General features: G+C 30.6%; 1 protein-coding gene across 1 annotated transcript in view; it reads left to right on the top strand.

The window, feature by feature from the left end:
• Positions 1-25,092, top strand: part of LOC102677061 (tyrosine-protein kinase transmembrane receptor Ror-like) — a 282,377-nt gene that overhangs the window by 224,422 nt on the left and 32,863 nt on the right. Inside the window, 3 exon segments of the mRNA XM_031511089.1 lie at positions 8,356-8,449; positions 18,979-19,189; positions 19,420-19,579. Of these exon segments, the coding sequence (XP_031366949.1) occupies positions 8,356-8,449; positions 18,979-19,189; positions 19,420-19,579 (465 nt within the window).

Genomic DNA, 25,092 nt, shown 5'->3' with positions numbered 1-25,092 from the left:
GAAAAGATTCACATTTTTTTTTTTTTTTGGTATATCGTTGAGTTGCGAAAAATTAGATTTACGAGAGAAAAATAGTTTAAAAATTGTAATATTTAGAAATGGTATTAGATTTATAAGAGTTTTAGTATTAAAGGAATGTTTATATTTAATATTATTAATTTTAAGGATTATTTATATTATATCCTTAAAATTATATATATAAAAATATATATAAAAATATATATATATTAAAATAATTCATCGAATAAATAATTGATTAGAATATCCTTATTCCTATTTTCTTTGTTTATGAGCGTGTTTTAATGATATGTATTTCATATAATTTCTAAATATTAATTAAATAATTTTTAATAAAGGTTCTCAGTTATTAATAAATATTTTTATCTTCTATATAAATTCATATAAATCTGTGATTATAATAAATATAAAAAAATAGTAGGAAAGGAAAAATCACTGTTCACAGTTTGTTCAGTTTTTTTTACCGTTCACTGTAGTATTGTATTACAAATTTGAAAATTCTAGAACGATAAATCGAAAAATTTTCCATAAATTGGCCATTAATTTATAAAATTGTTAATCGAGATTCCTTTTTGTAATAATTTTTTTAAATCAATCAAGTTACTATTTGTTTAAAGAAAAAGGAAAAGAATATCCAAAGGCAATATCGCGCGCGAGAAAATTATATTATCTCTCGATGAAACGTGGAATAGATTAAAAGCAAAGGGAGTTCCGGAAGCAAAAGGAAATTTCTCTCTTTGTTTGTTCAAACTTCATAAATAACGGTTTATTCGTAATTTCACGCACAAGCGTGGTGCCGCTTGTAAAACTGTACTTATTAATTATTCATCGAGTACACCGGCCCGATGCGGTATATCTCAGCCGCGAAAACACTGAGAAAAATAACGAGCATCATGAATATTACGATAGAACTATACATCACTATAATGGATCGCTCCCGTTGAATATTCAAGCATTACAGACGGCAATCCGAATGACTCAATAGGGCCCATTTAAGCCATCCTGTAATCGTTTGCACGAACAAGAATTTAAATAATTCCCTGTATTATTCCTTCACAATACAGTCTCTTGTTTGTACATGATGAAAAGAAGAAAAAGTTTCTTGAAATCATCTTTTTAACTTATATTAACCTTTTGTCTTTTTGTCTTTTGGAACATCCTGTATATTTTTTATAAACACTTGAAATATACTTATATTATAATTTATATGTATATTTATATTATAATTTTAATGTACAATTCTATATATGCAAAATATAAATGTTCGAGTTTTAAAGAGATAAATTATTCTTAATATTAATATTAGAATCGAGTGCACGTCCAATAAGAAAAATTGATACAACATACGTTCTCATTTCGAACGTCACTCGACCGCCACTATACCTGCAAGAGTAATCATTCGGAAAAATTCAATATTCCGCCTTCTTGTAAAAAAAAAAAAATCCATCCCGTTAACGAAACATCAACAACAACAAAATTCAATTTGAAAAATTCGTCCCAAACACAATGCGTATCCAACGTATGCAACGAAAAGGCAAGAATTTCCAACAATTATGTCCACCGAGCACCCTCATCTCACGTGGAACAAATCCTTCAAAGAAGCTGTAATAACTGCAATAACTCGAGCCGTCAGCGGAAAACGCAAGCAGAAATTGCGATATCCGGGCACGGTGGTGGCTGAAAACGAAGAAATTTCATTCGTCCCGGCAGCATGGCCGCGTGAACCACTTTTAGCAACGTCGAAATTATTTGGCCAACGCGATACACGCGCACACACACAGTGTGCATGGTAGATACCAGACACGGGAGAAAAAGCGTCACATTTTGCAGAGTTGGCAGACGAACTCTGACTTTTCCTAATGGAAACACCGGAGGATGGAGAAGCTTTAAAAGTGGCGTTACAAACGCTTTAAATCCGCGCGGCATTTATTATTCCGTCCCCAGCGTTATTTTTCTACGCTTTTTTCCATCCTGCCGTGTCTCTTTTTCCGCGGATTTTCGGATCTCGACATTCGACAACCACTCCGATGGCTATCATCCGGCTAAAACGAAGATTACGCTCCCCACTGGGAATCTCTACGACTTTCCCCTTATCCTAAATCCGTATAGCCGCTACCGTTTCTACAAATTTCATTCGCTGATGAATTTTGAAACATAATATTTTTGAAGCGGAATCTCTGCGCAAATTCTTATTCATCGATATATTCCTCGGTTTCAGATTTCCAAGTATTGAATAGAAATGAAATTTTTCGAGAGACCAAGTATCGGATAATATCGGATAAAGATATTTGAGAAGTAATTTGAGAAGAAACAGAAATTTTGGATTTGCTGATTTTATTTTTCATATTGTATAGTATTTTAAAACGAGAATATATTTTTGAAAAATTAAAAATTGTCGATTCGACGATTCATTTCTAATATACGTAAATCAATATATTGAATAAGTTTTCTTAAAGTTCGATTCAATCAATTCCTTTCTAATGCTAATATCAATCCACAAACTTCTACAATATTCTACAAAATTTTTTATCAAAACAAGAAGTATCCCAAGATACACGAAGAAAGATAATCGAGCTCTCTAAACAAGCGAGAAACAGAAGAATAATTCGAAAAACCATCATCAAAGCCGTCCACAAAAATCGCATGTCTCTATTTGCGAATTTCAATGAAACATAACACCTTGTTCACCTTGATCATCCAAGGATCAACGAGAAAGAGAGAGAGAGAGCAAGCAAATCCAATGTTCGTCCCGAAAGTTGATGGATTTTTCGCAGCCTGAGTCGATTTGCAGTTGGCATCATCAACTTCAAACGCTTGCTACTTGCCAATTATACCCTGAAGAGGACTACGTTTTCCGCAGGGGTGGCCCGGATTCGCGCGACGAAGGAAGCCGCAACAGTGGATCCCGGGCTGAAAGTTCAGCCTTGTCTGCAACAACCGTTCTCAGAACCTCTCCAGGGGGTGTTTTCGGTCCACTTTCTGTCAGGAACAGTTACGGGTTTATTCGATGTTGCGATGTGCGCCGTTTAGTAACGTTTGAGTTTTGTTAGCCGTCGAAGAGTTAGAAGAATTGTATTGTGGTGATGAATCGTGGGATTTGAATTACCGCTTAAAATTTTTATCGATCGATATAATCTTATTTAATTCGAATTAATGTTCGTATTGAATAGGAAAATAGAATGAATTATGATATTGTAAATTTGAGATTAGTTTTTAGTTTAGAGATTGGATGCTTATTTTATGATCGATATTGATATATCGATGGGGTTTGAAAATATGAGACTTATTTATAAGTAATTGAAATTTGTGTTAAATGAAGAGAGATTTTGTATATGTCATTGATTAATTGCTAATTTTTTGGCAAAATCATTTAATTATTTATTCAAAGAATAAACTTTTGGATGCAATGAAAACATATATTAAATATATTAATTTTAAGTTGGATCAATTTAATATTAAATTTATATATTGAATTTATATTGTCAAAATATATATATTGTCAAAATATCAATTAATTATTTATATATATAATTTTTTTAAATATTTATTTTTCAATTTATGTCTATTTAAACATTGCAATAAAATTTTTAAAATTTCCCTTCACTACCCCCATGCCTAACGGCTAAAATACAAATAAAATTTTTTTCATCAATGTGAAATACGAATCGCGAATAAAATATGGAAAATACATACAGAAATTTCGTTGATTCTGAATTAAACTGCGCAACATGATCGATGAGAATCGAAAGCAGACGAGTTGAAAATAAATTCACCCCTGGGAGAAAAGGAGTGATCAGGCGTCGCAGCAAAGCGGAAAGTATTAACGCGACAATAACAGGGCGCAACGGCGGCGAAAAACCGAATCGCGGAGCGTTTTAAATAATCTCAAATCAGCCAACGTGAAAAACCCGAGCGAAAATGCGTTTTTACGCTCTTAAAACGAATTGCTCACGCATCAGTCTGCTAACTTGAAAAATGCGCGCTCCAAATGTTATACGGGGTGTCCGATATTCATAATTCAACCAATCATTACTTTATTTTATTAATTCTCAGTTTTTGTAGAATTTTAGGGTCTCATAAATATTTTTAATTATCCTGAAAATCGAAATTTTGATCGATGATATTTATTATTATTTATTTATTATTTATTTCTTAAATTTGATTATGAAATAGCAAATGATTAAATTAAAGCAAATGATTAAATAATTAAATTTTCATATACCAATATATTTTTCTGCCTTTATATACTTTGAATAAATCATGTTATACGCTAATTATTAAGAATAATAGATGTTGATATAATTATAAGCACAAATGATTAAAACGATATTAAAATATTAACATATGAACCAAGCTAATTTTTAATTAATTTTATCTTTTTGTTTAATTATTTTACTTTTCATCATCACAGTTTATCTCTATTTGATTTCAGTTATATCCACCCTGTATACATAAAGACTCGTTATCGATGTCACCAGACTTCTAACCATCGAATCCGTAGCATTTTCCGGCGATTTAAATAACGGCCACGTACGCCTGGAATGAACAAAATTCGATGGATAAAGAGAGAGAAAGAGAGAGAGAAAGAGAGAGAATGGGAAAAATGTAACTAGCTTCCACCGATGAATAAATAAAAACGTTCTGATGTAACTGAGTTCTCGTCAACTCTTTGAAGTGCTGGGTACATATAATTGGACTCTATAAATGTTTGTTGAGTTTGTTTTGGTTGTAAATATAGAATTAAAGAGATGGATTTACGTACGTGTGTATCATTATGTATTACTCTCTTTAATAGCTCATTATTTTCCTTTTATCGTTAATTCTAAAATAACGATGGGAAAAAAAATACTTTTTTATTTTATAAAATTAACAAATACTTTTAAGGATATAATTTTTTTACATTTTAATATTCTTCACGAAATATATCTATTATACTCAATATAAGAATCTTTTTTCGACAAATCGAAATTTTTTAATCAACGTATCTCTCACCACATTTTGTTACATTTAAAAAAATATACTCAGAAAATTGAAATCAACTTATTCGATTCACCTTTCTCCAAAATACGATCTATATCGAAAAAAATTTAATTTCACTCCCTTTCAAACCGCACGAATCCCAAACCCAAACTTTTGAAGGATACTGTAACGCGCGGAACCTCGCAAAAATTCAATTCCCTCGTCCGATCATCCGATTACAATTTACATTCACGGGGTACAAAGGGTATCGCTATCGAAACAAAAAAGCAAAACACCATTTTCGCAAAATTAAATCCTCATTTCATTGCAATTCGACAGCCTGATACCCCCACCCCCTATGTATATATATTGTCCATTTAACTCTCTGAAAATACTCTGCTTTCATGGAGGAACAATAGCGGAACAACTGGAGGGAGTGGTGGAATGAAGGCAAATAAATGCAAACAAAAAGAAAACGCTGGGAGTACAATGGCGTTCGATTTTATTGGCCTTCCTCTGGATGCGTGTTACACTCCGGGGAATCGTACGCGTTTTTCCATCCCTCCGTCTATCATAGTTACGGCGTGTGTCTGCTTTTTATGAGCTACCTCTGTCGCCTCGTGGCCGACCATGTTCAAAAACAAAAACCAGATTTGAAGATTAACGGTGAATACACAAAATTTCGGAATCAGTGTCGCTGATTAAAATCATCAACATTCAAGCTTACCATTATAAAAATTTGTGGGGATTCTTCTGCAATGAATTTGTAAAGATAAATGATGGGATTGAAAAGATTTTATCCCCGATGAAGTGTTTTAAATTTTTTAGGGAAGAAATAACATACATATAATGTTTTCAATTGTTGTATGAACATTTTATAAGAATATCGTGTCAAAATTTTGAATTGGAAGTTTATTTAAACTCCCTGTGAATAAAAAAAAATGTGTTGTTTTGTATTAATAATTGTTTCTGTATTAATAATTAAAATAATAATTAAAATTTAATAATTAAAAACTGGAATTTTCGTTATTATTGCAACAAATGAACTATGATGATGATGGAAATGCGTGTAAATAGAAATAAATAGAAGGTATGGAAAGTTTTGAATATCATTGCTAATTTTTTTTAAGATTAATTTAATTAAGATTTGTTTCTTCTTACGAATGAAAATTTTAATCTCATTATACTCATTTATAACTACGTCTAGAAAAAAGATGAAAAAAATTTTTAGAAATCTAATTTTATTTAAGATCAATATTCAAACAAAATTTTCAAATCTATGAATTTTCAATTTAACACTTTGATGTGATATTTTTGTATCAATTCGAACCATTCAGTCATTTTCTCTAAAATTATTTAAATGTTTAATTATGCCACTTTTTCTCTTACTATAACTTTTATTAAAAATTGAATCCTTTATTTAAAAATCAATAAAGATCCTTTATAATCTTGGAAAGGAGGAAGAAGCATTTCCAACCTTTCAGGATAGAAGAGGCATCGCTTTGCAAGTTTAAATTTGCACTTGGCACCTGATCGGCTGACGTGGCAAGGGGTGCAACCCTTAGACATGGGTATAATTCGCCCGATTATTTAATAACTTGGCCTCATGCCTGGCCACGGACCGTCCAACTTGAACCATGAATTCTCCATAATTTCATATATTAAAACGCCTCACGCCGAATCACATTAGTGAATTAGCATGCACTGTCATGCAACAATGTTGAAATTGAAATTCGCTATAGAATCGAGGATATTATGCCATATTAAAATCGTGTGAAATTCGCGATTGAAATAAAGAGATTTAAATTTTGTTCGAAATATTTGAGGTAGGAGGAACTGATGAATATTGATTTATGGAAGTTCGAATTTACACATTGGTTAGGTATTTGTAGATTATTGCACGCAGTGCACAGAGTTAGGGATCACAACGTGATTTAGATTACGAGATCAGAGATTATGGGGAGATACAGATCGTTTCGCGATAAATTACATTATAATCCAGATTATTCTGTGATGTCTCATTCCTTAAGCCATTGTATCGAGTTTGGTTTGGAGATCATGGAGGGGTTAAACAAGAAATTGTGTGTATGAATTATATGATGATGCTTCAATCAAGATTGATGTTTCCTTAAATGATCCTACAAATGTATTCATGAAATTTGAATATCGTACGTGTGATATATTAATAATTATTATTAAGAATTAAACATTGAAGAATTTATCTTTAATTTTTTTCATTCTAAATATCGATGTGCACATTTTTATTATTTATATTCAATTTAAAATTTAATTATTTATTATAAATACACCTTCTACTTTATGAATATTAAAAATAATATTTTTGCTTGATTCGAAATTTCATTTGAAATGAAACCTTTTCACAGCCCTTAACTGTTAATAATTTTCAATCTAAAAACACAGAGTTGACATTTTTCACAATTAAAACTTTCCTTCAATAGGAAACCATAATCCCTTTCACAAGTGTGATTCGATACTAAGACGAGGGATTCTTCTAAACTTTTCCAATAAACTTCATTCATGAACATCCTTTTAAAACTTCCACAAAACAGTATACGACGCAAAGTGTACATTTTCTAAAGACTTTTAAACGAGATCTCTTCATCCCTAATTACAAATATCCCCAACTCCATCGAAATCTTTTTTATCCATTATGTTGAACATAATCAACATAATCAATGATATATAAGTTTCTTCATTTTAATAATGCATCAAGCTTATATATATCGAAAAACTGATAAAATTGGTTACTTGAAATTGACGTGAAGAAAGAATCTAATTATTAATTTGATAAAATCATCGAGGTTCCACGTTGCGCGAAAGAATTGAGAGTCTTCGAGGAACGATTGTTGACGTGGTATTTGCGCAGGTGTATGAAACATCGAATAGCAACATTGTTCTCGGCCTGTTTCATTGTTACGTAGTTGAACAACTCGAGAGTGTGGTTGGCATGCTTGTGGCTTATGCGATAGATCGATTTTGAGGCCTATCAAGGGAGTTATTTCAGTAAGAACTAGGATTAGTTACATGAACATTCACTAGTGATCGATGATTTTGAAACGTCTAGGTTTTGCAAGATTATTGTTAAAGAGTTACTATTAAAATTAATCCTCATATGTGTACTTTGATGTATATTTTTGATGTCGTTCAATTTTCGATTTCATTAATTCTTTATCTTAAAGATTATAATTTTGAAAAGTAATTCATTTTTGAGCGATAGATCATTTATCGTTTATCAAAATTTTATAATAAATATAGAGATGTATATATATATGGAAATTTAAAAATAAATTTGCATTTAATGTGGAATTAATTTAACAAGTTAATGCATGTAGTTATAAAGAAATGCTTTTTTCACAGGTGGAAATGGCGATGTTGAAAATCTGGATCCAGATGTGCAAGACTATACCACTGATGAAGATTATAATGATGTCTTTGATGCAACAACTAACGGGTATGTCAAAATATTCTTCCATTTTTCAATATCAAAGGTATCATATCTATGACAATTTCGAATCAAAAACAATTAAAAAATTATTTAAAAATGATAGCATTCCTTTTCACGACAACGATCCTCAACTTTTTCTATTTTCTTCCTATTCCTTAGAGTATATTTAATATATTTAATCAATATACATCACATATTAATAAATAAATCTATAAATATCAATTGTACAACAAAAAAGAGATATTTGACAAGTACAAGTGTATATCATACCCAATACTTTATCATTTATTTGTAAGAAAATAATTGTTGAGATTTTATGAATCTTGATCTCACTTTGTATTTTCTGTAATAATTCTTATCACCCAAGTTGAGAACCATCATTCTACAAGATTAGTTCCGTGATATCGATATCGTTTGACGTAAGATCGTCGATGGTCGATCCTCCCGATCGAGAATTATCAGTTCGCGAGGAATTACGCGAAGGGGAAGGAAACGAATAAAATTTTCTCTCGGAAATGTAAATGCAAAAAAAAAAAAGAGAGAAACGAAGATCGAAGAAGGGATCATTTCATGGATTCGTATGATGGAAAAGTTGTGCGCAGGGGATGCCGCGGGGTTTAATAAGGAAACGGCTCGATTGGTTCGATTCGAAAGCTAATAATGCTACTTCCCGTGCGTGGTGGAACAGCGAAGGTTGTAGGCATGATTAAATTTGAATTCTCTCCTTCCTTATAATTCGGTCAGGAAGCGTCGATAGAGCCAATCGAAATTTCTACGACTACGAGAGGTGGCTTATCGTCGAATCTTACCGTGTTTTCCTTTAACCAGATTTCATAAATAAAATATTCGCGCGGAAAACGAGGTGGCCTCGATGTTTTCGATTTATTCCTTGAGAATTGAGTGCGCGACGATTATTTAAGAAATAGAATTTCATTCAGATATTTGAGGGTAAAATTCTTATGAATATTTGGAAAAAATATTATTATTATTATTTATTATTATATTTTTTTATTAATCGGTTTGGAAAAATTCTTTTCTAAATAAAAAAAAAATATAAAATAAAAATATACTAAATTTTCGTAACGATACGAAATATAAAAAAATTGCTTACGATTTCAAAATATTTTATATTTGAAGATTATAGATCATTCGCATTGTTTTTTTCTGGACTATTATTATATAAAAATTCGATATGCCAATTCAATCGAAAGCTTTTTTTAATTTTACTTTTAAAAACTATTTTTAAAAATTGATTGATTTCAAATTTTTAAAATGTATTTGAAAAATTTAATTTTAATTACCTGTGTAATAATCAAAATATATATTTAAATCTATATTTCTAGTAATATAATTATAAAAGAAATTCATATAATACATATAATTTTTAAAGAAATTCATTTTCTCACCCTCGATAACGATTGACAAATATGAAAATACTAATTTTCAACCATTTTTTAAGATATAAAAATCAGAAAATCAATACCAATAGATATCACGATCTTGGTTAAGGAGAATCATGAGTCGTTTTAAGAACACGTGAATTCCAATTTCTTTTATAAAAACTAATAAAACAAATAAAATAAATTCTTAACTTCGAACAACAACCACATCTCATCTACTACTCCATCAGGCCACGCTCCAAGGCGGTTCGATTTTACACGATAATGTAATGACCGTGGTAATGCGATGAACGTGATTGAAATTACGTGTCGTAACCGATCTAAACTAGAACATTATGGTTACGATATCGTGCGTACACGAGTCGGCGACTTTCAGCCAACTACATTATTCCCGAACGCCACGTGCCTCCATTAATATTGATGTACGCTCTTCCAACCCCTTCCTGCAAACGGTTTGTCGAGTGAACTGACAGATATTGTTGCGACATCCCCGAAAGATTCTGCGGAATCAACTTCTTCCAGGATTAAATCGGTGAATGATAATCATATCAAAATGCATATTCAAACTATCAGATTATCTTTATTGTTTCGAAATTTTGCGAGGGACAGATTTATGTTTTTTCATATACTTATTATGTTCCTCGAGATATATTGTTAAGATCGATATTTTATAGAAATATATAATCGATGCTTGATCTTAGTTTTTCAGATATTCGATGATAATGTATTCGAATATTCGTGTCATCCAATGTTTTGTTTATTAAATTTCAACGTAATCGAAAATTAAATAATTTCCTATTATATGTCTGATTATATGTATTTACCTATATGTCGAAAAAATATTAATTAAATCTAAATATATTTACATTCCGTATCGTTTAATAAAACTAAATCACGCAACTAAATACTCTAATATAAAACTATATCGATACTTTTATATTTTTTGATGCTACTTGAGAACAAGGAATGTAGATCACGATAAAAGATCTCTTCGTTAGAAAAGTAAATACATATAAATACATTTTGTACTTCAAATAGACTCACTGTAACTAAGGCTAATCTTAATTGAAAGTAAGTAAATCTAAATTCAGCCGAGTGAAGGCCTAACTCCGCGATAATCCACGGATACGGTCGTGTTCGATCATTTGCATGGCGACTTTAAAACGTCGTTCCCGAATGGCGGGGATACAAAACCGATCCCTCAAGCGAGGTTAAATGTTGCATTATTTATAGAAACCCTGTGAACGCCTAATCCCTGTCTGAGACGGTCTTCTGACTGCTTAAAGCTGGCAAAGTCGAAGGAAGTGACGTAACACGATGGGCGCGCCCAACTGTTAACGATTCCCCTTTTTCCTTCGCGATGTTTTAACACCTTTTCTCTGCGCCAGGGTGAACTTATAAGCGTGCATCAACCATGGTTGATCTTTGCGTGGGTAACGATCGTCTCTGTTCGTCTCATGATGATTCATCTGATCATTGTTGTCGAAGTTGAACGGAGTTACGAGGATTATTGGTCTCTCGTGATTTTGGTGGTGGAAGGGGATAAAGGGAATAACTTTTGATAGTAATAATTAATCAAATTGTTTTTGCAAGACATAACTTCAATTTATCGATGAATTATCAAGGGAAAACTTTGAAAAATCTATTATGGATTATTGATTTAAATTTATATTAATAAATAATGATTCAATATTAAAATGACTGGAGATTTTATAATATTTAAAAGTTTAGAAAGTTGTTTTAGTTTGAAGTTAAATGTTATAGAAATGATAAGTTTTCATTGTTTTATTTAGTTATAATGTCTATCATTTCGAGATAGATATATATAGTGATATCTTCATTAAACAAAAATTAGTTCTAATTCTAAATCTTTAAAAAGCATATAGATTTTTGAAAAATTTACTTACTTTAAAAATATCATATTCTGAAATTATAAAATGCTAAACAGAATATTTTAATTAGAAAAAAATAAAATGTTCCTGATTAATGATTGATTGATGAATTACAGTTATGTGCGTCTTACAAAAATTATTTGATTAATTATTACTTCGAATTAATGAATATTGTTCAATAAATAAAAATCAGCTCTTTATAAATGTTTATATCGTGACGAAAAAGAAAAAGAATATCGTATAATTACAAATATATCCTCAATCTTCCTATAATTTAATCTTGATTAGAACTGATTTAAATCTAAACGAAATTTAACATTAATTTCAACTAAAGACACTTTTATATCACCATACGAATTTCCAATTAAAGATCCAATTAAGACTCTCCTAGTCATATCCTTTTCACGCATCGCAGAAACATGAAATTTTCATGAAAAAAATGGATACGATAAACCGTCTAACGATCGTGCGACGTGACATGCAAAAGCCGGAAAATTGATCTCCTGTTACATAATTTTCACGCGTTACGCGGCCGTTGTAAAGCACCGTGAAATTTTAACTCGTAGCCGTCGTTTAATAAACGATATTTACGATCACGAGCTCTGTGTGTACGAAAATTTCACGAGTCGAAACCACGTTTCATCATGAACATCCTCGGAATTAATACTTTCCCACTCCGTTATTTATTATCCCTTTCTTCTACATTATTTATTTCTTAGAGAGAAATTAGATATTTATTATTGTTGAACAAAACGAAGTCTCGTTAAATTTTGAAACTCGTATTTAAAAATATAAATTTTCGATACAATTTTATCTTTTCGCCATTTTATAATTATATTTATTTTTCTTTCTATATTAACTTTCGTTTTAATTCTTCTAGATGTGCAACAATTGTATAATTTATTTATATATTCTATCATATTTCGTATAAAATAAATATATAATTTTAACACACAAATTACGCTTCCATTTAAAAATTTTTAGTAATGCGTGATAATAATATTGTATATTTATGATTTATTATTTATATTATATTGTAAATGTACATTTACGATAATATAAATAATACAATTCACAATATATCATATAACATACTGTACAATAATTTGAGCATTAAAATGAAGCATTTATTATATAAAAATAATGTGGCAAATAAATTAATTATTTAAAGTCAGCGTACAATCATGATAATATATATAATATATTATGATATTTTATTTCGATTCGATAAAATATTTATTATTTCAATTTCAACATACATAAATTTTTTCTCCATGTATCCAGCTACGGATGAACTCCTCCGAAATTTCCAAACTCTGAATATAAAACGCCAAATTATCTATATCCATTTTTTCCACGATTTTCACGCGTTTACCACGATTTCGTCATTTAGCAAAGAGAGAGAGAGAAAGCAAGAATCGCGCATCGAATAAACGAGTGACGAAAACAACTCCTCAAAATGCATAGAATTACTTTGCATGATAAACACGCGGAGAAAGTGGCCAAGTCTTTTTCAACCATCCCTCCGCAATTCTTATGGCGAATTTCGTGAGTGCTGTTAATTTTAAACCGTGTCGTTTCGCGAAAACTGAGCGGAATGTCGTTAACGCATGCACCGGTGATTTCAATTTTACGAAATTTTCACGGATGAACTTTTTGTCCTGGCTCTTCCCCCATTCCCTTCGCCTAGTAATTTGATAATCTCTTAATGGCAGCGTGTAAAATCGACCGAGACGTGGAGTGGGAAGGATGGTTAACAAGAAAAAGAGGAAAAAAAATATAAAATCGCCAACCAAGCTGACGTGATACGATTAAAATATAATTATTCGAAAAATCGGCAGAATTTTTTCCTTTACCTTGAAGATTTTAAAAGAGACAGAGATTAAAAATACCAAGCGTCGTATATATAATTAAATAAATATCTTTAATATTTGAATCAAACCAAAATTTTATTATACTCTCCAAAAATAAAATCTTTCAAAATAAAAAACAAAATTTCATAACAAAAAATTCATTCACTCTACCATTCACTTATGTAAGAAAATAATATAAATTAAAAAATTCGAATCGATTGTCACCTCTCTTTCCCCCTATTTTCTTCAATAGAATCGATATCACTTTGGACGACACGATTTCGATCAGAAACGGAATCTCGATATCGGCGATATCATCAACAATTTAACCGGTTCGTGCGTCAAGAACGGTCAACCCTGGAGGCCACAGGTGCACCGGATCTTGCCGATGACTTACTGATCATAGCTTGATTTATATTCAATAACCAAGAGTGGGAGGATTGAATTACTCGCCGCGGCTGTGTGCAATCAGTTTCCAATGTAAACACGCACCTATACAGGGAATGTGCGCGTATTCATGCATCGAGGAATAGAAACACACAGACGGGTCGGCAAACGCGATGATTACCTCCACGCGCCAAGGGGTAGCTTCTGGTTTGCGTAACAGCGCGCTCCACTTGCTCGATACCTAAGAACGGTGTAGGCTACTGTGACAGTTCCGTGATGTTTGATGGACGTTATTGCTTGCCTTGGCGGTCGCTGTACTCCATAGGATATACATATGTATAACATCACTCGTAATTATGCGCCGTAGAATAGTCTGATTGTGACGGAAAGGAATAGGGCAAGCTCTTGATAATTAAGTTTGGCATTATTGTAGATCGAATTTTCGAGCGTTTGATCGTTTAAGAGTAGATTGGAATAAAATAAGTTTGGATAAAGTAAGTTTGCACTATTTACTATGTGAAATGTTCGAGATTGATTATGTTAATAGAAAGTAATAAATGATAAATAATGCTATTATAAATTTAACGAGATATAGAATTAATATATTCATAGAATAATCTTTGAAAAATCGATTCTAGAATATAATAATAGAAGAGAAACAAATTTATAAGATTTTTTCTTTAAATATCATTAGTTTAAAGTATTAAAATAGTCAAAATTATTTAAAATATCAAAACTTTTATTTTGATTTATATATAAATTTTAATTTTCGATTGTAATAATTTTATTAGAAATTTTTATTAATGAATAATTATATCTACTTATAGACATAAATATTATATTATTTTCTTTAAATGATTAAGAATTTTTTATGGCTAATCAATTTATTGAATATAATTTTATTTGATTGATAGTTAATTTTAATGAATATTTTATAATATCCCATATTTTATTTCATTTTGATTGTTACGAATGGTATTTTAGAAGAAATATCTGTTTTTTAAATTAATAATATTATTAAAATCATTAGTGAATTTAATTTCAACATATCGATTAAAATTTTTTTAATTATTCAAAAGACAAATGCAATTCATCCAAAAATGAATATCTATAATCCATCGGACAATGAAACGAATTTTCAATTTTCAATTATATCCTCTGAATATAGAAAGGAACTCGAAACGACACGAAAACCAATAAAAAAAAAATTTCATCAATTTAATCCAATGGAAATCGAGATTGAATTTGAAATTGATCGTGAGATCAGAAAAGGTAAACGAGACTTGGCGGAAAATTCGATTAACAATTTTCATTTGTGGGTTTTAAAAATTATGCGATTTAATCTGTCTTTTTCTCTTCTCCGTCAATATTTTTATAACTTTTGAAACGTTCGAGGTTCGTAAAGGCCCTCACATTGATTGAAAACACTCTCAAAACAAAGAGCAACGATATATAGTATTTGCGAGCAGAAGCTGCTGTTTAATTAATCGGGAGGCAACAACAATCGACTGTGCATAGTTTCGCATTTTCAGGAACAGATTCTGTGCGTCTGACGTGCATGCAAATTGAAAAGCTCTTTGCCTGTGATCGTGTTTCGTCATTGTATTAGAGAAGAAGCTCTTGTGCACCATCTTCAGTTTCAAGGGACGAAACTTGAAGATAAATTTTGACAGTGACTCATATAAAGGAAATAGAGTGTCGTGCATAGAATAAATAGGAGAGAGGAAGGCAAAATTTACATTTTGTTCGCGATAATATTATTCCTTATATACATGTACATATATTGTACATATATACATGTACATTATATACATATACAATAATAACTTTCGTAATGTATTATGATTATTTCATATTCCTATCATGAAATCATTAATTTCAATAATCAATAATAATATTAGAAATATAAATTTTCTATTGTTTCGCGTAATAGCAATAAATGTATAATTTTATTTTTAGGATTAAAGGCCGAATTACATATGACGATAATATTTAATCTTTATACGATTATACGATGAGTTTAATTTATCAATTTTTATTAAAAAACTATATTTTTATAAAGGAGAATTTTATACATACGATATTATTTGAAAATTAATCGAAATCTTTCGACGAAAATAAAATACGATTCGTTCAAAAATCGATCGAGAAAGATAGAAGTAATATTTTCACGTAGGGGATCGAGTAAAGCGAGAAAAAATGAAATCTTGGCCATTCCATTTCCAGAAACACTTGGATAAATAGCGCGACTCAGGCAATCGTACATCACTCACCGCGATAAGAGGAAGTTCAGGCTTGACTATGCATTATTTCGCGATGCGAGAGGGCAAGAAGAATAAGGTGTTGGTCCATTAATATATTCATACTTAATATTCCGTTCGTAGCGCGACAACGTTCACTATGCCCGGATTTATATTGGCCTAATATACGCGATTACTTTCTCCCTCGTGTCAAGATCGACCGGAAGTCACGATTGATTGCAACTTCCAGGAGAGGATCTGGCATCCTCCTTCGTTTGCAGATGTACGAAGTCATGTAAATACACATCGTGTGGATGCGTGTTCTGTCTTCAAAAATAGAAGTGGTTGGGAAAAAAACGACGTAGTATCTGTTGATTCTCATCATAATTTTTTTGTATTAAAATTTTATTCAGATGCACGTATGTTTATTTTTTTACAATAAATCAGAATAAGTAAAAATCAGATAATTAACTCCATTAATCTGGATAATGATTGAGATGATATATAAGATGAATAACTTGTCAAAATTTATGCTAAACATGATTTTGTAACAATAATTAATAATTAAAATTAATTGAATATTCATTATGTTAAATTTGAATAAAAAAATTTGATAAAATTTTCGATGTTTGACATGCATTTTCTCTTTATTTTAAAAAGGCCAATTTTATATATTCATTCTATTGTATCTTAAACTACAACACCTCGTAAATCTTGCAACGAAAACTCAAATACCCCTGATATATAATTATCATAATCAATAACTCATTCTAGATTTCCTATCTCTTTCACCTTAACTCCAAGAAAACATTTTTCTTCCTCGAAAGACAAGTCTCTAACATAATTTCTCACATAGATCATATCTTGTGGCGAACTATCCCCCTTAAATTTCCCGTGATTCCTTCGATCTTTAAAGAAATCTCTCTTAACAAAAGAGAAAAATTTTATAATTCTAACTTGAATAAATTTTAATATTTTTCTTTAAATTCATTAAAAAAATCATTTAATATCTAACCATAATGCCGAAATCAGAAATTTAATATTGTCAAAAATTTGTTAACATCGACATTATTTCGAAAAAAATATTTTAAAAAAGACACACTAATTTTTTAAATTTAAATTGTTTTTTAAATTTAAATTAATTTTTTAAATTGCGATATTTTCGTAAACAAAAATTCCAACTTAAGAAAACATCCATCAATGCAAATGTTCTTTCATCAAAGAAAGAAATCCATCACTCTTCTATTTCATCTCTATTATTGGCATAATCAAAATTCCATTCTATCAATCGGGCGAAACTTTCAGCACGAAAACTCGGTGCCCTTTAATGATCCTTTTCTCGTTTTAAAGTTACATTGTTAGCGTCCAGGCAGCACGAAGTGGCTCAAGAGATCGATCTGCATGTGGGTGGATATACTGCTCGCCCTGAGGGCATCTGACGTGGGATCGTCGTTGCATAAAAATCCATCAGGGACACGACTGACTCGTGTTCATTGTATCTATTACTCGAACTTGTTTTCTTTCTTTTTATTTTTCTTCTCTTTCTTTATTTCCTCTCCTCTCCTCTTTTCTACATCTTTCGCGTCCGGCATCGAACAATTCAATTTCATTGATACAGATAAATATCTATGATTTAACGTAGCAATGAAGAGCATGGGAGAGTGGGTGGTTAGAGTGTATTTTGTGTTTCGGTTATTGGAACCGGATTAAATTTACCCTGCCATGAACAAAAAAATTGTAGTTCGCGTTATACCAATGGAGCTCAAAATTCAATTTCATAGAGGGGATATAATGGAGAATCACGATGAGAGAGGATCAGAGATTGCGTTTCTTTTTTCCTTTTTATTTTTAGAATTTAAAAATTGTAATTTTCTTAGAAGATAGAAGAAAAAAGAAAAATAATAAGAAATAAATATATTTAATCTTTTTCTTTATTATATAAATATTTTTTCACCCTTACTCCTCTTTCTATACTTTTAATTTTTTATTTTTATTTATCGTTTATGCCATTATATCCCTTTTCAAACTCGAAAATGTCGTAAAGCATCGCGATTCGTTGTGTATTTTAATAAATGGTTTCGAACAACGATATAATATGAAATGTATAACAGGTTTCGCAATAAATTCCCGGCCATCGCGGGAAATATTTTTCCACGAGAGCGGGTACATGTAGTAAAAATCCAAATACAAGGCATAATAATCGTTGAATTTTCATACGTCGATCCACTCCATGCATGTAATAATGCTAAACGGAGCATGTAAACCGGAAGCCGATAAAAAATTTAACCCGCGTTCTTTGGTCAATTTCTCGTGACAACATGTCGTTCATACATTTCAATGAAAACATTCTAACGGGTGCTCGAAAAATATTTATCAAAATCATCTTTTTTAATAATTTATTATTCTTCTCTTTGCATTTGTATAAAAATTAAATTTATAATGGAATATTGAAATGTATAAACGTTGGAAAATTATTTTAATTAAAAATAATCGTAATATCTACAGATATATATTTACTTTTGAAAATACTTAAATAAAAATTATTAATGAATTTATAATTCTTTGATTATTATTCTTTTTGCTAATATAATACTTTTAGATTCTATTATCCAATTTTGAATCAATGAATGATTTGAAAAATAATAAAATGAAGAAACATCGTAATTTTATATTAAAGAAAATATAAATAAATTAATGTATTTAAATATCTAATTAATAAAAGTTAATAAATATAGTTAAAATTACTTCCTTTTAATTTTCTAGGACTGAAATGGAGGCAGTGTCTGGGGCCAAAAGTGGCACTTTGAAATTTATACGGACTTTGACTAATATTTCGAAAGATGCTGGTGGTGTGGCGCATATGCGATGCGAGGTTGTTGGAGATCCTCCGCCAACTAAAATCAAATGGTTCAAGAACGAAGCACCTCTCGAAGAGAAACGGCCGAAAATCACAATTAAGAAGATACATGCACAGGTAACACCAATGATACTATCGAAAATTTTCCTTTTTATCAAATCTCTTTATAAATTTTATTAAATTTTATCAAAGAGGAAGAATTATATTGAATATATTTTTAATAAAAATATTATAAAATAAGAATATTTTTCTTTTTAAAAATTTTAAATTTTATGTTATATTTGCAACATTTGAAAGAATATTTAAAAAATCGAAAAGAAAAAGGAGAAAATGTTTTTATTTCTCAGGCGCATGAACATGCTGCGAAGAATATTGCCGGAAGTCGTTTAAAGATCATCAACTTAGATGTCTCTGACGTAGGTTTCTACACTTGTCGCGTAACAAATGGAAAAGATCAGATTCAAAGCGAAGGAACTCTTCGAGTCGATTCTTCCAAAAACAGACATGGTAAGTTATGTTTAAAAATTATTTATAAACTATAAAACTTTTGATTGCTTCAAAAAAATAAAAATGAAATTATAATCAAAAAATTAAAATTAATAAGAATTAATAACAAAAGATAGAATGAAAATTAGCCCAAAGAGAAAACAAATTTTAAAAAACAATTTATTCGATAATAAAAAAATCTATAAGTTAAAAAGTTTATGAATATAAAATCAATATGAATTGATTTGTTTCTTTTTAAAAACACTTTGTAAGTGAAATTATTATAACTCTATGAAACAATTTGTACGCATCAAAGTGTACGAATTGAGTTCACAAGTAAACGTGTCACGATTTCAAGTATCTACGATGACGAAGAAAAGCTTTTCGTGATTTCGAGCGGAGACGAGCGAAATATAGGAAGCTTTAACAGGGGATCGTAAAACTGTCAATTCGACTCATCGAAATTCCCCTTTGACGTCTATTCGTTGGGAACGTGAGGGGAAATTGATTCCCCCAGGCAGAGTGATTCTTCTTAGAAAATGCCGAAATGTCAACTTCGACCATTTTTTTTTGGCAATAACGTTCTTTCCTACGAAAATTTGGAAATTTTTTCGAGGAAAAAAAAAATTCCTGAAGTTTTTATTGTAACGTTAAATTCGTGGAAGTTTTTCATAAAGACAATTCGTTAACTTCGCACGTAATATGTCTTAGAAGAAAATGTTTCACGAGTATACAACTTGAATTAATAAAAAGAAATTTTTGTGAACTTAAATTGTTTCTGGGAAATATAATTGAAGAAACTTCATTGGTAACAAATAAATTGAACGATTTTATAATCTTTACATACTTTAATATATATATTTAATATATATCCTATGTTATTAAATTAAGAAATTTTGAATTTTTAATTAAAAAAATTTTTAATTGAATTTAATGATTATGATAATGATTAAATAAAATTTTTTAAATAAAATAAATAAAATTCCTACATTATATAAAAATATATAAAATATATACATTCATATTTGCAAAATTGTAGTACATCATGGTTTCCTATGTTATTACAATAAATATTATGCTGTATACTTTGAATTATATGATATGCTATATTATATATTCTTATTCCTCATTATAAAGCCTATCCAAACCCTAAAAAAAAAGAATATCTCCTAAATCAGATAAAATATCAAATTGATTCAAATGAAAATAACTTCAATACGTCTAGTAGAGTAAAAATAAAAGTAAAAAAGTTTTCACAATTCGCAATCAAATCCCTTTTCGTTTCCATTATCTCTACCGTAGCGTTCCTTCGTGTTAATAGCTTCTGTGTACGGTTTCCGTGTACAGTGGCAATTAGAACAGACTTACCACGTTCTCCAATGGAAGTTCAGATGCGACACCACCAACAAGTTCTAATCTGTTTCCACGGATGTGTCGCCAACGCTTGAAACATTGGAAGAACCAAGAGTTAGCGTTAAGAGCCCCTTTCCAATTCGATGTTGTTAGAGTTTCTTCTCACCCTTGTTTTCAAGCCTAAGCAGATGGCGAAGTGTTCGCCGAATTTAATCTCTCGAAGAAAGAATTGAATCAAGCGGAATGCACGACGTTGCTCAATGCATAAAAATTTTGATAATGATTTTTTAGATAGTTTGACTTTAAAATTAATATTGTTAATTTATTGTATGCGATATCTCAATAGATTAGATGAGATTTAAATTAAAATTGAATCATATTTAGATTAAGTTTGTTTATATTATAAAATATTTTGATCCATATTTCAACGATTATTTCGTTTTAACAATTATTCTTATTATATTATAAATTTTGTTTCTAATTTTGACTGAAAAAACTCAAAATCCAATGAATAAATTATACTTCTCATCTCACCCAAATCTATACAAGCAAGAGCCGAATCCAAAAATGTCATATCCCTCTTCACAGACAAAAAAAAAACAAAATCCAAAAGAGAAGAACGCACAAAAAAAATGTAACGAAGGAAAAAAAGTTGGGAAAGCGTATTAAGACCGATGCCAGGGCTAATTCAACTTCATCCTCGTAGAGTTTGTCGTTTCTCATAAGTCGGTATTCAGCCGGAAACTTCTCGAAACGGAATTTCTCGCGAGCAACTTTCCACCCCCTCGTAAAGCTGCCGTGCCCAGCAGCGATGAAACAAAACTGACAGCGTTCCTCTGACGAAGTTACCGCTTGACACTCCTAACAAATTCTAATCTAATCGAGAGGAGGCCGATGCGCAAGAAGGAACGTTTCCTCTCCCCTCTTCTTACCCTTCAATAGACTCGATAGCCAAGCCTTGGAAACTCCCTTCCATGCGACACGAAACTTTAATATTAGCACTCTGCAAGTCAAACTTCGAGAGGAAGAACTCTCTTTCCACTCGTTTCGACACACCCTCGTTTTCGATCCTTTGAGAGATATAAAATCTCTGGTATCGATTTGTTTGAAAAGATTCTGAAAGATGGGTTGTTGGTGATTTTTTTGGAGGGAAAGGGAGGGTGAGACGAGAGATTTGGAAAAAGAATGGAGAATGCGGATACGATTGGTAGAGGCTGGAAAGATTTAATATCGTTCCTACATTTTGCACTATGTTTATATCAATAAAATATATAGCATTATAAACCGATTAACGAAATAATCGATACTGTGTTGTAATAATAATAATATAAATTATATGTGACACAATAATTATGAGATATAATAACAATTATATTCGCAATCAGATTCCAAATATGCATATTCATTAATGTATAGAATATATTATGAAGAATGAACAATTTAAATAATTTTTTTAAGTAAATTCAAGTAAAAAAAATAATACAAATCGCTAATTTTCATTGCATCGATTGCAAATTAACTCGTAACTCTACGTATCCATCCAGAAAAACTATTAATATATGCAGTATAATAGAAAGATTTTTTTATAAAATTCCTACTAGACATCCTGTATAATGTAAAAAATATCTAATTAGAATATCTATCGACAAGAGAGAAAGAAAAAAGCAATTCCATGATTAGCAAGCAAAAGGGAGCAATTCTTGTCGTTTTAATCGTTCAATGATCTGGATTCGTGATGAGCGTCGCTCATCACGTCCTGATGTTTAATTCGAAAGGGGCGAGAAGTCGAGTTAATTAACACGGTGCTCAATTATTCAAGGCAGGCCTAATAAGCCGTGTCGAAACTGTTTACTGGTGGTACACGATCGGAACGAGTTTGCGCGCGGGCGTCATGGGCCTTTTATAGCAAGGTGTTGCTTTCGGGGGATGGTGTTAACTTGTTTAAATGGCGTGGAAGGTAATGATTCGTGAAGTGAATACTGTTGCGATCCAGATTTAAATGGGAAAAAGTTGGACCGTTTGAAGAAACTAGGATATGTTAGAAATTCGGCGAGTTTCTATCACACCTTTGAAATGAGCATGGGTTGGATTTAATTTAGCGAAGTGTTGCTTGATATATTTGGTTCGTGGTAAATGATTCTTGGGACGAACAAAAAATTTTAATGGAATATGGAGTTTGAAGGAGAAAAAGAAGATAAGTTTAGCGAATGATTTTAAGAAATTTTTGAAGATTTATTATGAATGGTTTGAATATAATATATAATCTTGATAAAATAAACTTGTAGAGAAAAAGAGGGAACATATTAGAAAATAGAAACTTTGAAAATGTATTTCTCTTTTTGTAAAAATCATCATAATTGCAAGATCAGGTTTTTTTTTAATGCTTTCTTCATCAACTTTTTTACACTGGGAATAATGGTGGAATATAAATGGGAAGGACAGAAAATTGGGAAAGGTAAATGGCTGCACTAAAAGGATGTCTGGTCCCACGCCTTCCTAATTCACTTATCCACGTTGCCATCGAGTTTTTAACGAAGAGGCTGAACACTTAGTTATCCTGAAACCTTGTCAACCAGGTATTCGTGTTTACTTAATCTATCGAGGTTGAGATCTTTCAAAAAATCCTCACATGTTTGTCACGTCATTGTTATATAAAACGTTTAAAATAGAGAATTTTTAGGAGTACGTGAAGAATATTATTTGCGATTTTGAACAAAATAAAATTATTTTATTAAGAGAAGAAAACTATCCATTAGTTTTATTATTTATCTATCGTCAAATTGATTAATAATTGATTAATCATTAAATTTTTCGAAATACTTATATAGACAAATTTTAAACCAATAAATATTAAATTCTCTATTTGAAAGTTTTTATAATTTGTTTTTGATATTTTCTATCAATAATTCAAATAACAATTTCTCCTAGTATATAAAAATATAATAATAACGATATAAAAAAAAAAGAAAGAAAAAAAAAACAATTGATTCCGATATTTTAGACCAAAATGAAAAACACTGTACAGAATAATAATCCCTTTATCTCATATCGAACAAAATTCCGATTATAAACGATTAAACAATTCAACCGATGAAACCAACTGCGATAAAAAAAGAATTGCTTTATACATCGCGAAAAACCTCGCGAAACATTCTCAATTTCACCAAATTTCCGATTCTACTATTTCATTCTAAATTCGTCTGAAAGAGTGAATAAAAAAAAAAAAGAAAAGAAGAAAAAAAGAAATAAAAACAGTAAATGAAACAAATAATTATTATTTATCGAATCGAATGGAAAAAATATTCTCTTCTATAATAATTGTATTCAATTTTATCAACCATGTTTCCTACATAATAAAAGAGAGAGAGAGAGAGGGAGAGAGAGAGAGAGAGGGAGAGAGAGAGAGAATTTTCTCGTTCTGATCGACCGTTCGTATCGTTGATGAATATTCAAGATAACATCCATAATTTTTCATATAATACCGAGTCACGTCACGATTATTTACAATCGATGCTTTTATTTGCACAAAGAGCGGTAAAATGGCCGTGAAACAAGCACGAGAAGGGAGATGGAATGCAAGAGTGACGAGGGAATGATTTTATATAAAGGGAAGGGATACCTTCACAACGATTCGAAAATCATATTCAACGAGTTTGACGGCATTTTATGGCTGATTCGATTAATTCACAATTATACTCGTCCCGGTTAATATCGATTCCATCGTCCAGATATTCTCGCTTCGCTGCGTCCTTATTTCGCCCGCGTTCTAGCCGAATTTTAATTAATCCAGGAATTATTAATCCGACCAGGACCATCTGGCAACTTTGATCCACCTATTTTCGCGGGAATAATTGAAAAAGTTGGGAGAATCGTTTTTTTGCTAGAGACAATCCTTGATCTTTTCCTCTTTTGAGACATAAGGAGAATGATTGATTACGATGATCGATACGTTGCAGGAGTTGTTTCAGTACTTTTGATTTTTTTATATACGTTTCAATACAAAAACATTTCAATGTTTCAATTTCACTTTTTTTTAAATGAATCGTGTCTTTAGTATAATGAAGAAGGAGATGAAGATGAGATATATAAGAGAAATATATAAAGTAAAATGCGAATAAATTGTATTAACAATTTGAATTCCATTTTTTTTTAAGTTGTGGAATATAGAATTATGATATATA

Source organism: Apis dorsata, unplaced genomic scaffold (assembly GCF_000469605.1).
Source record: "Apis dorsata unplaced genomic scaffold, Apis dorsata 1.3 scaffold_291, whole genome shotgun sequence".
In the NCBI taxonomy this organism is placed as follows: domain Eukaryota; kingdom Metazoa; phylum Arthropoda; class Insecta; order Hymenoptera; family Apidae; genus Apis; species Apis dorsata.
Note: the sequence above shows the minus strand (reverse complement) of the source record. Positions and strands in the feature narration are given on the sequence as shown.